This window comes from Suncus etruscus, chromosome 3 (genome assembly GCF_024139225.1).
Source record: "Suncus etruscus isolate mSunEtr1 chromosome 3, mSunEtr1.pri.cur, whole genome shotgun sequence".
NCBI lineage: Eukaryota > Metazoa > Chordata > Mammalia > Eulipotyphla > Soricidae > Suncus > Suncus etruscus.
The window spans coordinates 64821626-64843808 of record NC_064850.1 but is presented as its reverse complement, the minus strand read 5'-3'; the positions used below and the strand labels follow the sequence as shown (position 1 = coordinate 64843808).

At 49.4% G+C, this 22183-nt stretch overlaps 1 protein-coding gene across 16 annotated transcripts in view; it reads left to right on the top strand.

The window, feature by feature from the left end:
- The window catches only part of NFASC (neurofascin), a 182133-nt gene that overhangs the window by 112152 nt on the left and 47798 nt on the right, over window positions 1–22183 (top strand). For 9 of the 16 annotated variants that reach the window (XM_049770593.1, XM_049770589.1, XM_049770588.1 and 6 more), the window contains exons 3-8: window positions 12213–12396; window positions 15452–15469; window positions 16052–16157; window positions 17463–17659; window positions 18236–18358; window positions 21092–21262. In XM_049770593.1, the coding sequence (XP_049626550.1) occupies window positions 12213–12396; window positions 15452–15469; window positions 16052–16157; window positions 17463–17659; window positions 18236–18358; window positions 21092–21262 (799 nt within the window). The remainder of the gene's footprint in view (window positions 1–12212; window positions 12397–15451; window positions 15470–16051; window positions 16158–17462; window positions 17660–18235; window positions 18359–21091; window positions 21263–22183) is intronic. The other 7 variants (XM_049770601.1, XM_049770590.1, XM_049770602.1 and 4 more) reach the window with 1 other exon arrangement.

Here is a 22183-nt window from a genome sequence, read left to right as displayed (position 1 = left end):
AAGGATTTGTCAGAGGAGTGGCTTGCTGGGAGTGGGGCTGACTCACCTATGCAGATGGAATCTACTGGAAGGGCCCATTTTCCTCTGGAGTGAGTGCCTTGTCCTTTCACTCGACTCCTCAAACACTTTTCCTGCCAGGACAGACAGAGGCTAGCCCCAGACTGAGTTTTTTCATTGGAATTTTATCAACTCCTCCAGAAAAAAATAAGAATGAGAATGTGGTTATTGCAGTGCTAAATTAAGCTGCTCTCCTTTATTTTTATTTTTTAATTATTTCATTTGGGGGGTAGCACACCTGGTGGTGATCAGGGCTTACTCCTGGAGGTGCTCAAGGGACCATATGGGATGCCAGAGATCAAATTTGGGCCCACCATGTGCAAGGCAAGTGCCCTCCCTGCTGTGCTATTGCTCTAGTTAGCTCTGCTTTCTTTTCATGGATAAATTACTGGCAGCTATTTGGTTTGTATTTGGGACATGTTCCTTAAGAATAACATTATGCCTGTGTCCCTAGTTTCTGCTAAGTGAGACTATTTGCCTATTACTCAGAGAATCTCCAGCTTGATCCCATGTACTGTGCATCTAGATCTTTTTCTAGATTCTTCTACATCTTATATCCCTGACGCTTACCCACTCCCTCTACTAATTTCCCTCTTCTGTGCCTCATTTCTTCTTTTCTTTCAGCAGCTTTTTATTTCTTGCCAGGCTCTTCCAGGAGCTGAAGTAGTAAATCCCAATCATGTATGTTTGTTTTCTTTTAATGCAGACTGGTGGTGTTGAGTTGACTCAGATGGACTTTTATTATCTCTGTTCCTCCACAAAATCCTGCAGCTGTGATGTGTGAATGGATTCCTTAGTCAGTTCTATAGTACTAGTCTAGTCACTTATCAGATTATGCTGAGAACTAATTGCTGGTACCTTGGCCTAGTAGCAAGCACTGAGTGGTGCTGGATCCCTTTTTGTTACCTCAAGAGCTCAGCCTTCAGCTTCTAGCAGGACAGTTTTGTTCGTGGCTCTGAAACATTTTTTTTTAATTTTTTTTTATTTAAACACCTTGATTACATACATGATTGTGTTTGGGTTTCAGTCATAAAAGGAACACCACCCATCACCAGTGCAACATTCCCATCACCCAAGTCCCAAATCTCCCTCCTCCCCACCCAACCCCCCGCCTTAAGTTGGCCAAATTCAATTCTGGGATCCTCCTTCTCTCCCTCCCCAACCAAAGCCCTTTCTGTATTCCTGGTGACAAATATTAGCTCCTCCCTAATCCAGTTTCCCTGCCCAAAGCCTCAAGGGATCCTTCCTCTCTCCACCCATATCGCCCAGTGATCAGGTCTTTCTTGCTAATTTTAACTCAGAATCTCTCTCCAGCTCTCAGGGAGCCTGGGAAGATATTCAACACATTCTCTTAATACCTGGCCCAGACAGATGGGCTCCAGGGAGAGGAAGGAGTGCTCCAAAGACCAAAGGTTGGGGCTTACTCTGGAACCAGAACACGCTGTAGGTTGAGTGGCTGTGAATGAGCCCCAGACAGGAGGATACACAGACCATGAGCAAAAAAGTGTGTCCAGTTTCTGGAGCCTGAACTCAAGTAATTCTGCAAAGAGACTGTGGAATGGCATTGCCCTTGGGGTAAATGGATCATATTCTTAGGGCCAATACTCCACCCTCAAAACACCCCAACTACACCCTCAGAACACCCCACTTTCCTCCCTCAGAACAACCCACACTCCACTTTCAGGACACCCCTCACTCCACCCTCAGGACACCTCCATACTCCACCCTAAAGATACCCCAAATCCACCCTCATGACACCCCACATCCCACTCTCAGGACATTCCACATTCCTAACTCAGGACATCTCCATGCTCCAACCTTAGGACTTCCTACCCTCAGGAAAGCTCAACACTCTACCCTCAGGAGACCCCTCACTCCCTCGACACATGCCCAAATCCACCCTCAGGATACCCCCATATTCTACCCTCAGGACTCACTCCCACTCCCACCCCAGACACCCCCCCCCCCACTTGTCCTCCACTCCTATGTCAGGATGCCAGAAGCTTGTCAATAGAGAGACAGACCGAAGCAACATCCTGCTGACCTTTGCAGCAAAGGGCTGCCACCCTCTTTGGGCATGGTTTCAGTCCTAAATCAGTGCTGAAGACTGGAGGTTGAGGATTGTCTTGGGATGGAGCTCACACAGTTGCGGGGTGGGTGCATAAGGATTTACTGACCAAGCAGTTTTGATGACAGGACCAACAGAAAGGCTCCAAATCCAGAGCACAACATCACTTTCCATTCAAGAAGCCTTCGGGCTTGAGTAGGTGGGCCAGCCTGCTGGGGCCTGTCGCAAGGTGCTCTGTAGGGAGTTGGGATAGATCTCAGGTGGTTTGGTGACAGAATAGAGTACCACATGATCAGTTAGTCAAGAAAAGAAATGGAAAAAGAGTGGGAGACTACTGACTAGGGACATGTTGTCTAAGGGGGATTGAGACCCTGGATGGAGCTGTGCATGAAGCATGAAGGTTTGGGTGAAGATTGTTCCTAAGAGTCTACTCAGATGACTGAAGGTGTGGGCCACCAACAAAAACAGAAACTTGAGATGGAGGGGCAGGACCTCAGAGGTACTCTGAAGACTTCAATGCCACCCTGGGGTTGAAAGGAGCAGAGAGAAGTGGGGAAGGGGAGAGAGCGCCTTCTGTGGGTTGTTCTGACTAGTTCTGACCTCTTTTATACGCTAGGCACAGCCTCTAGAATTGCTCACCTGAGGACCCTGGGCAGGTTGGAGCAATAGTACAGGGGATAAGAAGCTTGCCTTGCACAAGGCTGACCCAGGTTCGATCTTCAACATCCCATATGATCCTGCAAGCACTGCTAGAAGAGATTCTTGTTTGTTTGTTTGTTTGTTTTTCACACCCAGTGGTGCTCAGGGGTTACTTCTAGCTCTGTGCTCAGAAATCACTCCTGACAGGCATGGGGGAACCACATGGGATGCCGGGATTTGAACCACCTTTGGTCCTGGGTCGGCTGCTTGCAAGGCAAACGCCCTACAGCTGTGCTATCTCTTCAGCCCCCAAAGTGATTCTTGAGTGCAGAGGCAGGAGTAGCCTTTGAACACCTTAGGATGTGACCCCCAAACAAAGAACATTCTGCAAGCCAGTGGGCCTTATCAGAAAACAGGGAAACAAAAGTGGCTCTAAACCCAACCTACAGATACTTAAGCAAGAAAGAAATTTATATGACCAAGTAGGCAGTGTCCAATTGCAAGCAGTAGTTGGTGTGCATTTAATGACTAGGATCAATATTTCTCTACCCACTGCTGTGCAGAATGGGGAAGGTCAAGAAAAATTCAATATGAAATGAAATACACTAAGGCCAATGAATGAGGGTTCCAGAAACATTTCAGCACTACAAGTGCTACCCGGAAACATAGATTCCAAGAAGGAGTGAGAAAGTTAGCACTCAAATGCAGGTTCCAGAGACGTGAGTAGTGAAGAGTAATGAAGACGTTCACATTTAAGACCATCAGATCTCAGGAATTCCATAAAGGCCCTTTAAGCCTCTGACCCTAACACCCGCATCTAGTGTATTTTGGTTCCATGCATAAACTCAAGATTTTCTGAGCTACATCAACTTCCTCCATCCCTTCAAAATAAAGGACATGCAGCTGCAGAAGAAAAAAAAAAAGGCAAGAACCCTACGTGAAAATGCTGTTCATCAGAAGGGACAATTTCAGAAACTAAAGCATCTATCTCATGCTTTGTGATGGACCTGCCACCTCTCCTGGCATCATCGGCACCGTGTCAGATCCAGTTAGAGCCAAGGAACTTTAGAAGACACAACTGCGATAGCTACAGCTTTATCAGGATGACAGATAATCCAAAAAGCCACTTACAAACTCTAGAAGAGGAGAACACAGACACACAGCATGATTCAGGGGAAGTTACCTCCTGCCATCGCTGCAGTATTCAAGCTGCTGAAGTCTGGTTCTGTGCCACTCCTTGACATAAGGAGTTCTTATACCTAATAAAATGAAAGAAAGGCAGATTTACAGGAAGGTGTTAAGTCTTTTTTTTTTTTTTTTTTGCACAGGAGGTGTTAGGCTAAACAAGTCTGGGCACATCTCTGGTTCCTGGCCACTGGGTGGACCTTGTGTGTGTTGAATGAGACCATTCCAGATCTCTGGAAAGTACCGAAGCTGGGTAGTCAGTCAGTTGTCTCCACTGGAAGCACCTTGGAATGTTTGAGCACTGGAGCACTAGAGCTTAACCCAGCCTTAGTTTACATGTCCTAGCATGTGTGTGACCCGCTGAGTCTAGAGGTTCAGGTTGGATGAGGGAGAGCACAGATAAGGCAGTGAAGGGAAAAGGGCAGCTTGTATAAAGATTGTTTGAGGACACTTCAAAGGGACCCCAGAATTGCTGCTCATTGTGAGCTGGTGAGTCTCACAGCAAAGCAGCCAGAACACACATCCCAGAGAAACACCCAGCCAGCCTTCCTGGACTGCTTTGGGGCACCCAGTGGCCTGATTTTACTTGATCTAGGTGAGCTGGTAGAGACCTGTGGGAGTCCTGTCAGAAGCAGACCATAACCTAAGTATGCCGAGAGGGCAGGCCACTGATTCCTCTGTCCTATCCCCCAGTTGGGATGTGTCTGGGCATGGGGGCAGCAAGTGAGCAAGGACTTTTCAGACCCAGAAATAAAATCCCATAACAGGGAGGTGGATGCCAAAAGGGAAAGAGGAAGTGGGCAGATGCAGGGAAATAGATAGGGGGTGCTTTTGAAGCCCCTTTAGGAGGGACTGGTATAGAAGAATAAAGGCAGAAGAGTTAGGGGGCACAGAGAGGTAGAGTGTCAAAGATTGAAACCCCTCACAGCCTGGAGAGGAAGCAGCCACATGCCAGTTCCTGAACTGGCCTTTCTTCCTCCTGAGAAGGCAGGAGGCTGGTACAGGTGCCTACAGACACTGTGACCTAGGCCTGGTGCACTTTGCTCACCCAAGTTGGCACTGTACCCACATTATGTTGCCAGTGGGGCAGGGGACTTTTGTCTGGAAAGTTGGTCCACTGCTTACAGGGTCCCAGTTCCTTGTTTTATAACAAAATTCTTTCTTCACTAAAACCTCATGCCAAACCTCAGAGTAGAACTGAGCCTGTGAAACAGATCTGGCACTGGGGTGAGAAAGGGAGCCTCTGTGTTAGACCTGCCCCTTCCTTCCCCTTTGCTCACGCAAAGGGCCCAGAGCCACTAGAAGACTCTTAAGGGCTTTTTAGCTCTATCTTAGCACCCCAACATTTTGAGGGCCAGGTATGGCCCTCTGGGATTATTTCTGGCTTTGAACTCAGAAATTACTGCTGGCAGTGCTCAGGAAACCATATGAGAGGCCAGAGATTGAGCTCAGGTTGGCCACTTGCAAGGCAAATGCCCCATCTGCTGTATACATCTCCTGCTCCAGTACCCCAACATTTTGGATTAGATCCAGGGGCCATGATACCTCTGAAGGCGATATCCCTGAGGTGGCCATGGACTTTCTAGCATCTCCAGACTTGCCTTGCCTGTCTCACCCACTGCTGAGAGCTGATAGTGCCTTGTCACATACATGCCCCACTGTCCAGGACCTGAGATCATGTATGACAGGCTCCACCTGGCACCCTGCCACAAGCACTGAGGGATGACAGAACATGTGGAGGTAGGGTCTTACATATGGCCCAGCCGTCTGCCTCTAGGCTTGTGTCCTTTGTCCTGAAACCCCTCTCTGCTCTGTTCCTCCACCTCTGCAGCCATTGTTCTGTCTAGTTCTGGAATCACAGCCAGGCTACCTTTCCTGAGCCTCTCACTCAAGCCCTCTTATCTCTCCAGGACCCTCTAGTACCTTTTCCATAGTACTTTTAGGTGGCTCCATGGCCCGGCTGTGGCATAGTGTCTGTGGCCTTCCCTCCCCTCAAAAAGCAATGTTGGTGATTGAGATTTGGAGGACCAGCCACTGGAAACATTCTGTGGGGTGACTGCTTCCTCCAGTGCTCATGTGGAACTCACCTTCCCAGTGGGGTTGTTCTGCTCCCTAAGAGCAGAACCTCATCCCTGACCTGCTCCAGGGAGGCAGTACAGGGCCTGACCACAGTTTGGGGGCCCATAGATGCCGCTCCAGCTGCTGGACGGACTAGAGCAGGCCCAGTCTTGAGTCCCTTTTACTTCAGATGCATCATGACCATGGTGTAGCCTGCCCACGAGGGGCTGCAGGAAGGCTGGGTAGTCCTAGGAGACAGCTTGGAGGAGCCCTAGGCCTTTTGTTCTGTCTGCCAGCACAGCTTGTGGAAGCAGTTCCAGGGCCCCCAGCCTAGGGAAGGAAAGCAAAGCAAGAAAGAGGAAAATGGTGAAGCAATGTGGTCACAGCAGTTCTCTGAGGTCACTGGTGACTGAGAAGGTAGCCTGTCTGTTCCCTTTTCAGGAGGCAACAGCACAATGATCATGGCAACCAGCCTTCACCCTAGATCCTGCTGTGAGTGCAACTAGCGGCATCCTGGTACTAGATACTTGCTCAGAAATGTGTGTTAGCGGTGCCTTCATTTTCAGAGAAAATAAACAAACCTCTGGAGGGGATCAGTGCCTGCCTGAGATACCTAGTTTATTGAAGGACCCCTCTGGCTCCATCTCCAAGATCTTGAACTCAAGGAACTGATTCAGAAGCAACTGCACCCAACAATCTGCTTACCCCCAAAATGACAAAGGCTCCATTTCAGATAGATGTTTGAAAATTAAATCTTCCAGCCAGCTTGCAAATTCAGAGCACTTGAATTTGGAGGCTTGTCCCAGTGTACTTGAAGAGCCTGAGAAATGCAAAGATGAGAGTGAAAAAGGCATTTCCCACTTGTAGGCCTGAGATATCAGGACCCCAGAAGTTGTGTCCTTTGGTCCTGCTTAGAACATGCTAGTTGGTTCCAGTTGTCTGGTGTGTGCACGTTGTCAGTGGCTCACTGGCCAGATGCCATTGGACTCTACTAAACAGGGTCACAGAGCAGAACATTTTGATTCTGGTGGCTTTGTTCCCTTTTCCTTTTCTTTTCATTCCATAGAAATGTGTGTTTGAAAGAGGGTGGGGAGAGAGAGATTTCAGATCTACAAATTTTGAATTAATCATAGAATTAATCAGTTTATAGCAGTCTCCCATACCAGATTTCTCCTTTAGCTTTATTTTGTCTCCTTCCTGGTCCTTTCTTGCAGTAGCGCTCCTTCTCCATGTATTTTATAGTCTTAAGAACCTCTGAACTTTTGGACCCTACAGAAAAGGATTCTTCATACCTTGTGTTTGCAGTGTGTGAGTGTTGTATATGAAAACATTTTCATAAGATTATTCTTTGCCTGTTGTCCCACCTTGACCTTCCAGGTGGGGGCGCTGTTGAAAGCCAAATAAATACTTTGGGAGCGAGGTGTTTAGGGGTCTTTTGGAAGAGTTTACTGGCTGGCTCCAGGTGGTTTATGGAGCTGGTAGTAGGGTGACAAAGGACTCTCTGCATCCAACCTTTTTACCCCTTTACCCTCCTGTCTGTGTGGATTATTTGCTTCGGATAAATATTACCAAGATTCCCCACACACACAAGGGGATAAGGGGATGGGAATAAATTTCTCTTTCTGGGAGCTCTTTCAGGATACACACATTACCAATAAAGGAGTAAACGGAACACAACATGTGAGGAGTGTCCAAAGTCTGATGATGGGCAGGATGGCTGGAGTCTGTTCTTCCCTGCAGGCCCTAGTGACTCCTGCCTTTTAGGGGCTGTTGAAAGTGGAAACTGAGCCCTCATAGGTTGCTCTCAAAGGCTGTGGTACAGCTCCTCTGCAGCCTCTTTCTCCTTTTTTCCCCATCCAAGACTTTTGTTTGTTTGTTTGTTTTTAGGCCACACCGGTGATGCTCAGGGGTTACTCCTGGGCTATTCGTTCAGAAATTGCTCCTGGCTTGGGGGACCAATTGGGACTCTGGGAGATCAAACCTCGGTCTGTTCTAGGCTAGCGTGGGTAAGGCAGATGCCTTACCACTTGTGCCACCGCTCTAGCCCCAGCCTATCCAAGACTTTTATTGTCTTCCCAAGATGCTGCATCATGACGATCTCCTCCTCCTGCATCCCTCCAGACTGTTCAATCTGGCCTGTCCTCCTGGGAAGGGCCAGGAGATACCCCTGGGCTGTGCACCAGGGATTGGAGGAAATAGGCAGCATGGATCCATTGCTCTTAGTGAGCACCCATAGCACTCGCCCTGGTGTCAGGAGGGTTCTGAGGCCTGGAAGTCTCTCCCTCCTCACTCTAATGCATTAAAAAAATTAGGGGGTCCACACCTGGTCATCAAGCATTACTCTTGGTGGTTCAGGGGCCATATGAGATGTTGGGGATTAAACCAGGTCATCCGTGTGCAAGGTAAGTGCCCCACTTGCTGCACTATTGCTCCAGCCCCTCTGCTATAGTCTGAGTGCAGCTGTACAATTCACAGACCCTGACAGTGAGTTAACACATGCTCCCTTCACAGAGGGAAATTTCCCTCTTTAGGATGGGCCCATAGCTGGAGTCCCAGCTTCCAGTCCACTCTATTTCAACTACCAGCCTGTGTTGTTCTTTTGGCTTAATAACCTATTTGGGAATATCTGAAGATCATTCATTATGTGTCCTGCATAGGCTCCTGCCACTTGAGCCACGACAAAGGCTTTAGGTAGGGATCAATGCTTCCTTCCTTTCTTGACTGCAAAGCAGGTCCTAGACATGTTCACCATACACCCAGCAAGCAGCATGACCACTGCAGACTCCCATTCTGGGCTGTTGCTGCGACACTGTAGACTGGGTTGGGTTGACTGTCTATGTGTGTTTGAGCACTTGTTTGTACCTTTTAGGGCAGAAAACTAAGAGAACTGTGGGGTTGTATTGTAAGTTGTTGGGGTCAGGGAGATAGTATAGGGGATAGGGTGTTTGCTTTGCACGTTATGACCTGAGTTCAATTTCTGGCATCCTATAGGGTCCTCCTAATCTAAACAGGAGAAACTAAACAGGAGAAACTGTTTCTCCTAAACAGGAGAAACTGTGTGAAGTGATGCTCAAAAACAAGCAAATTAAAAAAAAAAAATGATCTGTGATCAGTGTCTTGAAGAATTGCTAAACCAGGCATTTCTTTTCTGAAGAGCAGCTTTGCTGTGTTGGACAGAGAAGTTAGGTGGGGAAGCAAGCTCTGGACTAGAATTCCAGTTTTCTGGTAAAGCTTTGCAGGACAGTCAGGGAGAGAACTTAGACTGGCTTGACCACTTCCTGTGCTCTGATCTCATCTGAAAATTCAGGGATATGCATCAAACTACATATACTTTAATTTGTTTACGATGACAAGATTTTGGGAGAGAAATTAGGTTTCAGAGGAAAAGGAGAGTGAATTGTCAAACAGCTAAGTGGAATTGTTTCTGTTCTTTCTCCACTGTGTTTTTAAAACGTGGGTTAAAAAAATAATAATAATTGGGCTTTTCTCGTGCCAATGTGTGTCTAGTTAATGACTAGCTTCTGCCTTTCTGTTTCTGCCCAAATTCCCAGAATAAGCTTGCCTCTTTCATGTTTCTCTCTGGCAGCTCCTGAACCAAACAGTATGGTGATACTACAGAGTTCAGATAGGGCCTTCCCCAGTTCTCCACGAGTGCTGAGCTATCCCCAGGACCCATTTCTTCTAAGTGGATGCCAGAAATATCTGTGGGATCTGTGGGGACACCAGAGCCCTGAAACAGCAATGAGGAAAAACCCTAGCCCTCCCTGAGGACTCCTTGCCCCAGGACCTCTCCTCCAGTTATCTTCTACTCACTTCACCCTCTGGGGAAACTGGGGACTTTCTGGCCAAAATGCAAAGTCTGTGTGGGAAGGACTTTCCTGTACCCTTTAGGGCAGCCATGTAGTCTATTGCCTGGGCCCAAAACCAGTGCTCTCCAGCGCCACCTGGTGGTTTCTATGGGACAATGCAAGGCTTGAAAACCTTGATTCAGGCCTTGAAAGTCCTTGGGAAAGTGAGTGTTCTAAACTCCGGGAATCAGCGATAATCTGAGGGGCATGCAGTTTGCACGAAGTCAAGAGGCTCTTGTTGGGGCTGGAGCAATAGCACAGTAATAGAACATTTGCCTTGCACGTGGCTAACCCAGGTCGGATCTAGGTTTGATCCCCGTGTCTTATATGGTCCCCCAAGCCAGAAGCGATTTCTGAGCATATAGCCAGGAGTAACCCCTGAGTGTCACTGGGTGAGGCCCAAAAAGCAAAAAAAAAAAAAAAAAAAAAAAAAAAGAAGGAAGGAAGGAAGGAAGGAAGGAAGGAAGGAAGGAAGGAAGGAAGGAAGGAAGGAAGGAAGGAAGGAAGGAAGGAAGGAAAAGAGGCGCCTGTGCTGGCTGTGCCCAGGGCAGTAGGTGATATCTGCCCCCTGGCAGTGATGCTGGATCCAGACCTACTGGCAACAGTGACCTGGGCAGGAGTTTACATCTGTTTTCTCTAGAAATCACAGCTTGACAGAATGAGCCTGAGGATAAGAAGTAGGGGGAATCTTAGGACTTTAAGACCTTAACCTTGACTTCAGTATCAGGTATGAGATGGTGGAGCAATGAGTAGGGAGGCTGTAGGCCAAGTAGTGAGAGACTTGTGGTCCTGGATTTTGCCTGGATACCAGGAAAGAAATTGCTTAAGTGACTCAGAATCCAGTGAGGACCAGACAGTTCATAGCAGTGGGGACAGCTTTTATTCTGTGTATTGAAATAGGCCTGTGTCCATCCCATAAGGCTGTCCATCTGTCCATTTATCTGTTCATTTAGGAGGTTGGAGTGTTCTGGAGAACTTGCTTACTAGCAATCCTCTGACCTGACTTCACTTTGACTTCTGGCTGAACAGAGAGTCTGACTATATCTAAAACCAGCTGAGTTAGGAGGGAAAAGCTTTTTCCTACAGGATCAGCCAGTTGTCTAGCATCTAACACCCTACTGTAAATTCTGGAGTGAATCTTTGGTCAGGTAAAGGGGACCAGGAAGTAAAGGCAGTTTATTTCCTGCCAGCCCAGGATGGCCTGTCTTCTGTCATCATGTCGGCACTTCCATTACCTTTAGAGTACAGGCACCAGAGACTACCTCCCTCACCCACACAGGCCATCTGCTGAAAGCATTCAGTTAACAGTGCCCACTTCTCTGACTGCCCCCACCACGTGGATATGAGGCCTGCTAGACTGCACTCCAGCCTCCCTGCCCAACCCAAGTCTTGTGAAGCTAACTGCATGGAGCTGTGAGGATGGAGGACTTCTTGCTGGGAACATGGCTCTTCATGACTATTCTATGTAGGGCCACACTCCTTCTAACTGGGGGACGCAAATAGGGAGGGGAGCTGCTGGGGCACCCTCTAGTAGACACAGAGACTTTTGAAAAGTGTGCCTACACCTGGCAGTGCTCAGATAATCCTGGCAGGCTTGGGATGCCAGGATCTGAACCTGTGTGCAAAGCAAGCATCCGTGCCACTGTACTATCTCTCTAGTCCTAGAGACAAGAGAGGTGGCAGGAGTGGATTCTACTGGCGTCTAGGCCTCACTTCGACGTCATATGTTGTCAAGTCACTGGGTGTGCATGTGGGGGTGAGGTGGGTGGTTATGAAACATTTGGCAACAGCTCAAGTATCTGAACACTGACCAACACTTAATGCAAAGTCCACTGTATCACGAATCCAGGTGTTTCTGGCAATGCTTGTTTGGGCTGCATTTCTCAGGCAGGAGTGATGAGTAGAGACAGTTTGAGTAGAGACAGTTTGAGAAGTCCTAATTCATCTAGGGCCGAGGCATCAATGTTGCTAACCCAACATCAATGCCCCATGATTCCCACACAGAGACTGCTGGCTCCAGGAGTACATCATGGAAGGTGATGTTATGTAATGAGAAATCTTGTTTTAAGGTCGGAGCAATAGTATAGCAGGTAGGGTGCTTGCCTAGTACATGGCCTATCCAAGGTTTCTTCTGCGGCATCCCATATCATCCCTGAGCACCACCAGAGATAATTTCTGAGCACAGAGCCAGGCATGACTCCTGAACACCATTGAACGTGACTCAAAAATCATAGAGATATAGAGATAGATATCTTGTTCTAGAACATCTGTATGTGACTATGGGACCCTCGGAGCTCTGTGGCCTTGATAGAACCTCCTCAATTTGAAGAAAAACTCACTTGTATTTCTCTTCACAGCTGACCTCTATTGGGAAGGCTGAGGAGTTGGAGCAGCCAGAGGTGGTCAGACCCTGCAGGCGGGGGAGCAGCGAGCAGGAGCAGGTACCCAGGATGGCCCGGCAGCCACCACCCTGGCTCTGCACTGCCACTGGCATCCTCTGCCTCCTCAGCCTGGGTGCGGCCATTGAAATCCCCATGGACCGTGAGTACTGCTCTGACCTGGGCAGGGGTGTTGGGAGAAGCTCAAAGGACTGCCTCACATGCTCTACATGTGGGAACCCTGGGTCACATCTGGCACGCACCTCTGCCTCTGCCTCTCTGCTCTCAAATAAGAAAAGTGCCCCGGGGCCGGGAAGGTGGCGCTAGAGGTAAGGTGTCTGCCTTACAAGCGTTAGCCAAGGAACGGACCGCGGTTCGATCCCCCGGCGTCCCATATGGTCCCCCCAAGCCAGGGGCGATTTCTGAGCACATAGCCAGGAGTAACCCCTGAGCGTCAAACGGGTGTGGCCCAAAAAACCAAAAAAAAAAAAAAAAAAAAAAAAAGTGCCCCACGCAGGCTGGGGTGGGGACTGTGAATTCAGGGTTCAGAAGTGGGCCTCTGGTAGCTGCTAAAAGGAACAGGCAGGTAGAGCAGGGAATTGCAGGGGGCTCCTGAGTCCCTTCCATTAATTTATCAACTCTGTGTCCAGGAGCTGTGGCTCTTTCTCACCTTTCCTCATGTCTGCATGTCTAGAGACCCTCAGACCCTATTGAGGCTAGGCAGTGGGCTCCTATTCAATGGGAGTGTCTCATTAAGACATTAAAGCAGAGCTTGTGTATGCCCAATGAAACTACCTGGCATTGCCCACCCTTTCTCCCTTTTACTGTGACCATACACCACTTTCTCACACAACTCAGAACCCTAAACCAAAGGATTTTGGGGTGCTACAAAAGCTGGGTCCCCAGCAGCCTGCTCAATGAGCAGTAGCTGCACCCTTGGCCCTGCAGTTAAGCATGTGTCCTAGTTCTGACACCTCTGCCAGGACGTCGTGATAACCCCAAATGAGATGTCAGCTCCACTTTGTTCTGTTTTTCCTGCCTCTGTGAAAGGAGTGGACAGGACCTATCAACTGCCCTGATGACTGTGACTGTGTTCAGGTGGCAGTTGTCCAGGAGGGTGGGAGACAGAGGCACCCTGGGGAGTAACTCCACTCCTCACATATTCAACTCAGCCAAAGCCAGGCCTTCTGGGAGCCCTCATTGAGCTGGGAGAGAAGTAGAGATCTCACTGGGGTGTGAGATGAGGGAGCCCAGCAGGTAAGTCATGTCTGCAGTGGGTGGGCCAGAGTGGTTCCCTGGAGATTTGCTCACTCACAGGTCTGGCAATCAGCACGTGTTAAGGGCACATCCCTGCAGGCACCAGAGTGAGGGGTTCATTCTCTCTTGCATCTATTCCCCTGTACTTCCATCCTGGGAACATGACTCAGGGGCCCCTTGAGTAGGCCCAGGAAGAGATGCTGCAGGCGTGTTAGGATTTGGGATTTCTAAAGAGCTGCTGGGATCACAGACAGGAGCCCCATAGCCAGTGTCCATCAAGTACCGCCCCAAGGTAGTGACCTCTGTCTGATCTCCCTGCTCAGGGTGCCTGAGTAGACCTGGTGCTTTCCACTCCATGTTTTAAAGGAAATTCAATTCAGGCCCTCACTTGCTCTGCTTTTGCACAAAGGGCTGTGATCATCCACAGACCCATTTCTACTTTCTACCTCACAGCGACCGCCTCTTCTCAGTTTCTAGAACTCACCCGAGAAGCCCTGCCATGTCCTAGGCCAAGAACCATGCTTTGTGGGTGGCCTTGACTCGAAAGCTGTTACACTGCTTTCCTGTCTGATGGCTACTAGGCATGTGGGAATGTGCTGCCCTACTCTTCGAGGGCTCTATAATCCTTTGTTGGAGTGCGGGTCCCGCTTCCCACATCCCCTAAAAAGAGCCTGGCCTTTGAGCAGAGCAAAAGGCCATGACAGTGACCACCTGGAGAGGGATTGTGGGAACATCTCCTCCCCATTTCTGCAACTTTCTGCTGCAACCCCACAGGGGAGTACATGGCAGGCACATTCTCCCCCTCCTGTATCCAAGGACAGCCTGACATCCTCATTCCCATCAGCTTCCTCCCAAACTGGTGCTGCAAGAAGGAGAAACCAAGCCCGACCCAGAAAGGGGGTGTCAGCTAGACCAGGCTCAGTCCTGCCAGCTCCACACAGGGCTTTGCCCCACCTTGGAAGCCAAGAGAGCAGATTCACCATCTACTCTCCTTGGACATCCACAGGCTTCCCAAGAGAGGATCCAGGAGGCTTAACCAGGGGCCGCCTTGGGTGGGTCCTCCTGTCCTGGGCAAGGCCTCTGCTCCACAGTCTCCCATGATGTCCCTGTAGTAGATTCCTCAGCAGCGTGTGGCTAAAAGGTTCTCCAGAGGAACCAGCCTGTCTTCATGGTGGGCCTTGGGTCAGCACCCCCTTCAGGTGCATTTGGTGGGTTCCACTTTCCCTAAGCCATCCCTTTCTGAGCCATTCAGGGGTGGTCTAGGCCCTGGATGTGTCTGTGGCTCTACCATGGAGCCAGCCTGTGCCAGGTGGATGGAAAAGGCCTTGGGTCCCCCCCCCCCCCACAGCAAGCCCCCACAGCAAAGCCAGGACAGACCACAGGGATAGGAGCAGAAAGGAGACCCAGGCTCTGCTCTATCCCCAGAGACTTAGAGGCAGGGTGGTCTGGAGAGTGGTTGAGGGACATGTGAGAAAAGAAGGTGACATATGAGGCAGGAAGCAGCACATGAGGAAGGAAGGTATTTTATGAGAAAGGAGGAAGTGATATGTGAGGAAGGAAGTGACGCATAAGGAAAGATGGTGACGCGTGAGGAAGATGATTTGGTAAGTGACGAGGACCTGACAGGCCTGGGGCTCTTTTTGCCTTCAGTGGTGGCTCAGCCCCTCTATGGCATCCAAAAGAGATAGTGTCCCCCTCAGAGCCCAACCTATGGCCTCTGCACTTCCTGGTGCCAGCTCCATATGGGCTGGAACTGGCCTCTTGCTTTCTCCATGAAGTGATCGTTCTAGCTCTGTCCAGGTGCTGTGGCTCTCAGCCTGAGCTGAGACCCTGGCTCAGCATTGCCCCTGCAGGTGGGAGGTGAGGCCCAGGGTCTGAGTCATAACTGGGTTATAACTGGGTCATAACTACTTCTCATAAGTCTTCTTCTCTCCCCCAATGCTAACCCTCGGAACTAACAGCCAGCATTCAGAACGAGCGTAAGTCCAGGCCTCGGCGGCTCCCGGGGTGGGGAGGACAGACAGGAGGGGCACTAAGAGGGCACTGTGAGGGCAGCAAGGAGACCCTGGCATGAGTGAACACCTGTGTGGGGCTCCCAAGGGCTTAGTGGAGTCAGGCCGCAGGCCTCTGCTCTGAGACTTATCTCTAGAAAGTTCTCTGGGACTCACCTCTCCTCAGCTCCCACTCATGTGTTCAGGCATGGCCTTCCCTCCAGGCTCCAGCCATCAAGACCCCTGAATCCTGGAACTGCATCTGCTCTTGGTTCTCACTCAGCAAATGTGAAGAACCACCATGGACTGGCCTGGTGTTAGACACGAGGCTCTGAGGTGCCATGGAACTGCCCTTCACCTCACTCGAGAGATTATAAAGGGTCTTACATGTGCACCCTATTCCCGTGACCTCATTTAAGGAGTCAGCTCTCTAAAGTGGGGCTGTCACCCCACCCACACCACCTGTCCAATGTGTCTCTGGAGTTCCTCGTGGTGCTGGTTCTCCTACCCCCACCCCAGGCCAGGACCTGTCAGTGAGTCCCCGATGACAAGTACTCTGTGCACCCGCAGTGTCGCAGCCTCCCACAATCACCAAGCAGTCTGTGAAGGACCACATCGTGGACCCCCGAGATAACATCCTGATCGAGTGTGAAGCAAAAGGGAATCCTGCCCCTAGGTGAGTCTAAGTTGGGTGGGTGGATAGGACCTCACCCACTCCTGCCCTTGGGTCTGAGGACAGCTGAGGTCACAGAGCAGACCATGGATGCATTCAGAGGCCTTCCTGACACCCAGGAGGTGGGAGCTATGATCTGAAGAACTGGGAAATAAAGTTGATGAGGAACTGGGGCAGGGGAGGAGGAGAGGGACCAACAGACAACAGAGGCTTGGGTGGGTCGCAGAGAGCTGAACATGTGCTGTTTCCACATAGAATCAGCCCTCTCCTCACTACCTCTATGCATGTCTCATGTGCCTTGTCCAAGCCTGTCTCGGGGGTTCCCCAGGAGGTATAGGCTGAAGGGTTGCTGCCTCTCTGCCCCAAAAAAGTTGGATCCTCAAGATGCAATCACAGAATTGGGCAGGGTGGAAGCCCAGAAAAAAACAGAACTAGCATGTCCCTGCCAGTGATGAATGAGCAGCATTTTCCACCATCAAAGCCACCTCCTGAGTGGTCATCATTGAAGGAGCCTCCGAGGATTCAAACCTGACAGAACCCCATGGTGCCCCTCCAAGGAGAAAGGAGCAGAGGGATCCCCCTGTGTTGTTGTCCGCCACCCTTGTACCCCATGACCCTGGGTGGGTAGGGACAATCACCTGCTTCTGGCTTGCTCAGAAAGTCTCATGGGGTCCTTCTGAGGACAATGACTATGACAGTGAGCAGTGCTCTTGCTCCTCATGCTGTTGTTTATAAGGTAGTTTCTAGAATAGCAAAGAACACACACACAACATGCATACATAGACATTCTACAGCAGGGTTCCTCAGACTTTTTAAACAGGGGGCCAGTTCATTGTCCCTCAGACTGTTGGAGGACCGGACTATAGTTAAAACAAATATATGAACAAATTCCTATACGCACTGCATATCTGATTTTGAAGTGAAGAAACAAAATGAGAACAAATACAATATGTGGCCCACAGGACGTAGTTTGAGGACCACTGCTACATAGACACACACTAAACACACATTCCATTCATACTCCATACTCACTCCACAAACATCACCATCCACACACAATGTCCATACACATACTCAGTGCACATTCTACACACGGCAAACACTCCATACTCAGTTCACAAACACATACTTCATGCACACACAGTCTCCACACACTAACACACACTACACACACACACATACACACACACACACACATTCCACACAGTCGCCGAGGCCCATTTGCGTGGAGGTATGATTCTGTAACTGAACCCCAGGCCCCCGAGCTCCCCCACCCGGACTCCCCCAAAGATTCCTCCTCGTCCACAGCTTCCAGTGGACTCGCAACAGCAGGTTCTTTAACATCGCCAAGGACCCGCGTGTGTCAATGAAGAGGCGCTCCGGGACTCTGGTGATCGACTTTCGCAGCGGCGGCAGGCCTGAGGAGTACGAGGGCGAGTACCAGTGTTTTGCCCGCAACAAGTTCGGCACAGCCCTGTCTAACCGCATCCGCCTGCAGGTGTCCAGTAAGTTGGGGTGAAGGCATTGCATGGTCCTGCCAGGACCCCAAGCTTTGGCCCTGGGTACTTTCATGTCTTGCTTGATTTTCAGTTCAGGGGTGGAACCTCCAACCCAACTCAAAATGATCCTTAAGAAAGGAAACTTTCCAGCAAGTGTCTTGGCTCCTCTGCATAGAAGACAAAGGCCCTAACTCATCTCTCATGGACTGTATCCCGCTTCCACCCTCCTCTCATGGACTGTTCCAACTTCTACCCATGCACCCTCCTTTCATGGACTATACCCTGTGTCCACCCATGCATCCTCCACTCATGGACTGCACCTCACTTCTACCCAGGCATTCTCTTCTCACTCTGTACCCTGCTTCCAATCATATACCCCTCCTCTCATAGACTGTACCCCACTTTCACCCATGTAACCTCCTTTCATGGACTGTACCTTGCTTCCACCCATGCACTCTTCTTTCATGGACTGCTTCTACCAACTCGCCTCTCGGGGGCTGTATCCTATTTCTGGCTGTCTGACTCTAACCCTGCCCCAGTCCAGCCAGTTTTCTCATTTTGATCTATTTTGGTTTTCCCTAGAATCTCCCTTGTGGCCCAAGGAAAACTTAGACCCTGTGGTGGTCCAGGAAGGTGCGCCCTTGACTCTGCAATGCAACCCCCCGCCCGGACTGCCCTCCCCCGTCATCTTCTGGATGAGCAGCTGTAAGTGCTGGGCCCAGAGGAGTGGTGGACTGTGAGATTTGGCTGCAATGGACTATAGCTGAGAACACCTTCTACAGAGTGGGCTGCTAGGGCTCACTTCCTAACCCGACTGCTACGTGCTGTGTGATCTTGAACAAGTTACTTATCATTTCTGGGCTTGTTTCCTTTTCCAGAAAAATTAGGACTAATAATTACACTTATCTAAGAGAATTATTCTAAGGGTAAATCAATGTTTACATCCAAAGCTTATTGTGACCAGGCATATAGTGAGTGTCTGGTCATATTTACCATAAAGAAAAGGGGACCACAGGGTGAAGAGGAAGAGGTGCAGCCACATCTTTCAGTGACCAGCTGGCAGACAGACAACACCTCTGTCAGTGTGGAGTCACCTGGAATGTCTCAGTTTCTTTCTTTCTCTAGGGCTGGGGTTTGGACTGATGGGGAGATGGGATGTTGGCATGGGGCAGAGGACCATCATTCACTGCCTTCTTGGCTTTCTTAGACAAAGACTCCTGTAACCACTTAGGACCTGAGTCTAGTTCCATGTTTTCAATGAAAATAGAAGGGTAGGGCCTATTTCTGGCTTGTTTGTCCTCCCTCTTCTTCCCTGTTCATTGACATCATAGTTCCCCTGCCTACCTGCCCAGCCTGAACCCTCACCACCCTACATTGCTGCTGTCTTGCTAGGTGAGGGGTTCTGTGCCACTGTCCTCTCTTCCCTCCTTACATTCCTCCATTTATGTAAAAACGGACCCCTTCCTGCTATTTCCAACCAACACTTCTTTCAGTGCTCAGACCCTTCCACCAACTCCCACATGCCCTCGGACAAAGTTCACACAACCTGCTCTTACTGCTCTCCCTCTACCCACTCTTCCTACCCTCTCTGCAGCCCCTATGCATGTACTCTTGGCCAAAACTGTCCCTGATGCTGAGAAACCACTTCAGTACAGGCTCTTTGAGGGCAGGCACTATTTGTGCACCCTGCCAGCATGGACTAACATGACCCTGGAGCATAATAAATCTTTGAGAAATAATTTGAAGCACTGAACATTTCATCCTTGGAAAGTCTTCTCATCAACCTGGTGCTTTGTGAAATGGTGACTTGAAAACCAAACAGGAAAACCTGGGGGAAGCTCACAGGGCTGGAGTGTATGCTTCGAGGAGGAGCTGGGTTCAGTCTAAGCACCTCCATCTATGACTTAGTCTGAGCAATTCCATTTGTGGTTGTCTAATCACCTCCATGTATGACTCAGTCTGAGCTCTGCCATCTACCCTCCGTATGTGGTTGTCTGATAACCTCCATCTATGGCTCTGTCTGAGCATCTCCAAATATGGCTCAGTCTGAGCACCTCTATCTATGGCTCAGTCTGAGCACCTCCATATATAGTATAAATCCTGAGGAATAAAAAAGAGATACCTATGAGTAGACACCCTTCATACCTATTGTAAGTATAATATACTTATAAAAGTATATATTTGCAAACCAAACAGTCTAGAAATCTGATCATTGTGTTTATGTTTGATGTGATCTTTGAGAATTCAGCGTTCTTTGCTGCTAAACGTCCTCAACTCTAAACAGCATTTCTGTGCTTTCTAATGAGGAGGGCTACCTTACTTCTAATTGGCCCTGCTCTTTCCTTTGGGAGAAGCAGTTATACAACAAAGAAACAGATGCACCTTATGATTGACAATTGCATAAAATTTTGTAGTAAAATAGATATTTTATATAAGGATTATGAGAAGGAAGAGATAAGCAGATTCAAGAGAGAATCAGAGCTTCTCCAGAGGGCAGAGCTGAGGGTGCCCCATAAAGTAAAAGAAATGACTCACACATCCCAAGGTGAGACGTGGGCAAACCCACAATGGGGATATACCTAACAATTTAATCTTTTCTGTTTTGTTTTGTTTTGTTTTGTTTGGGCCACACACAGTGGCGCTCAGGGGTTATTCCTGGTTCTACACTCAGAAATCACTTCTGGCAGGCTCAGGGGACCATATAGGATGTTGGGAATCAAACCCAGGTTCATCCTGGGTTATCAGTGTACAAGGCAAATGTCCTTCCACTATGCTATAGCTCCAGCCCCAATTAAATAATTTTTTACATGTTGCAAGGCCAAGTATTGTTTCATGTAGTTCACAGAACTGTGGGGAAGAAAATAAAAGAACTGTGAGGAACTTCCTATGTGCAGGGGGCTGGTAGGGAGGTACCCTGGCACATAGAGATGCTCCCTCTATAGAGATGATGAAGTAATAGCACAGCGGCAGGGTGTTTGCTTTGCATGCAGCAACCCAGGACAGACCTTGGTTCAATTTCCGGCATCCCATATGGTCTCCCGAGCCTGCCAGGAGCAATTCCTGAGTGCAGAACCAGGAGTAACCCCTGAGTGCTGCTGGGTATGGCCCAATCCCCCCAGAGTACTCACAGCCAGTATGAGCTGCTCCCTATTTGGGGGAGCACATGAAGGATTGTTCCCTCTGGCCTCAGAGTCAGCCACATACATGAAGATAGATAAGCAGACATAGGCATGATGGCCAAGTAAGCTGAATCCAAACTTCAGGACAAGAGAAACCCTCTGCTTTCCTATCTGTAAAATGGCAATAAGTTGGACTGTAGAGAAGATAATAGACCACATAATACTCTCTTGAGGCCCTCCTACAACACCCCAGCCAGACCTACCATGATTATTGCTACAGTCTGTTCTACTAATCTCTCACTGCCTCCGCTTCTTGTAGCCATGGAGCCCATCACACAGGACAAGCGTGTTTCCCAGGGCTATAATGGAGACCTGTACTTCTCCAACGTGTTGCTGCAGGACATGCAGACAGACTACAGCTGCAATGCACGCTTCCACTTCACCCACACCATCCAGCAGAAGAACCCCTTCACCCTCAAGGTCCTCACCAGTAAGTGCTGCCCGCCCAGCCGGGTGCTGTGGCACCAGTCTGGGCTACGGGATCTGGAGGGGCAGGCAGTCTTGTGCTGAGGTCAATGGGGCTGTCCTTACAGCTCGAGCTACCCAAATTTCTTCAGCTACTCCTGGTTCTGAAACTTGGTGTTTTGCCCCATGTTGATGCTTTTCAAACTTTGGTGGGCTCAGAATCTCCTGGTTTTGTCCCAGGCTTGCCTGTGATGTCCGCATCCAGTTAGTCTGGCCTCTGTTCTCTTCAGAGGGTGGGGCACACTCCAAACTTTGAGAAGCACCATTCTCTACCATCTGACCTCCCCCTCATGCCTCTTGATTTGATTTTTAGTTATTCTTATCATTTTGTCTTAGAATTATACAGTTTGTCAAAATTAGCAGATTATATAGACTGGCCCATATGGAATTGCTCTGCTTACAAATCACAGACTTATGTTTCAGTTTTATGTGGTTTTGTTTTGAATTGGATTCATTTCTACCAGTTTCTTGACAGGGACAGCCATGGTGGGCTCTGCAGGTGTCAGAGAAACAGAACAGGCCTGCTGCCGGGTTTGTACCCACTCAGGATGGGAGCACTGGCCTCCTGGGATTCCGTCATGCATTCATAACATGCCTTCCTTGTAACCCAGAAATGTTATCTGTCCCCTCAGTAGCACCTGTTGTTTCCAGTGTGGGGACAGTGCCAGTTCTGGGGAAACCAAGCAGAGAGCATTGTATGGTCATTGGCAGCTTCTTCAGGTTGACAAATGAACCTGAGGACTGTCTGCCCACAGGTACCCAGGTGACTATGTATCCTGGAGTGTGGGACCTGGGGGGAGCTGAGCTGGTCTCTGCAGGCACAGGTGGGGGTTGTGCTGTCCCATAAGCCCCCCCAAGGCTGTGCCCTTTCTTTCTTAGGAGGAGG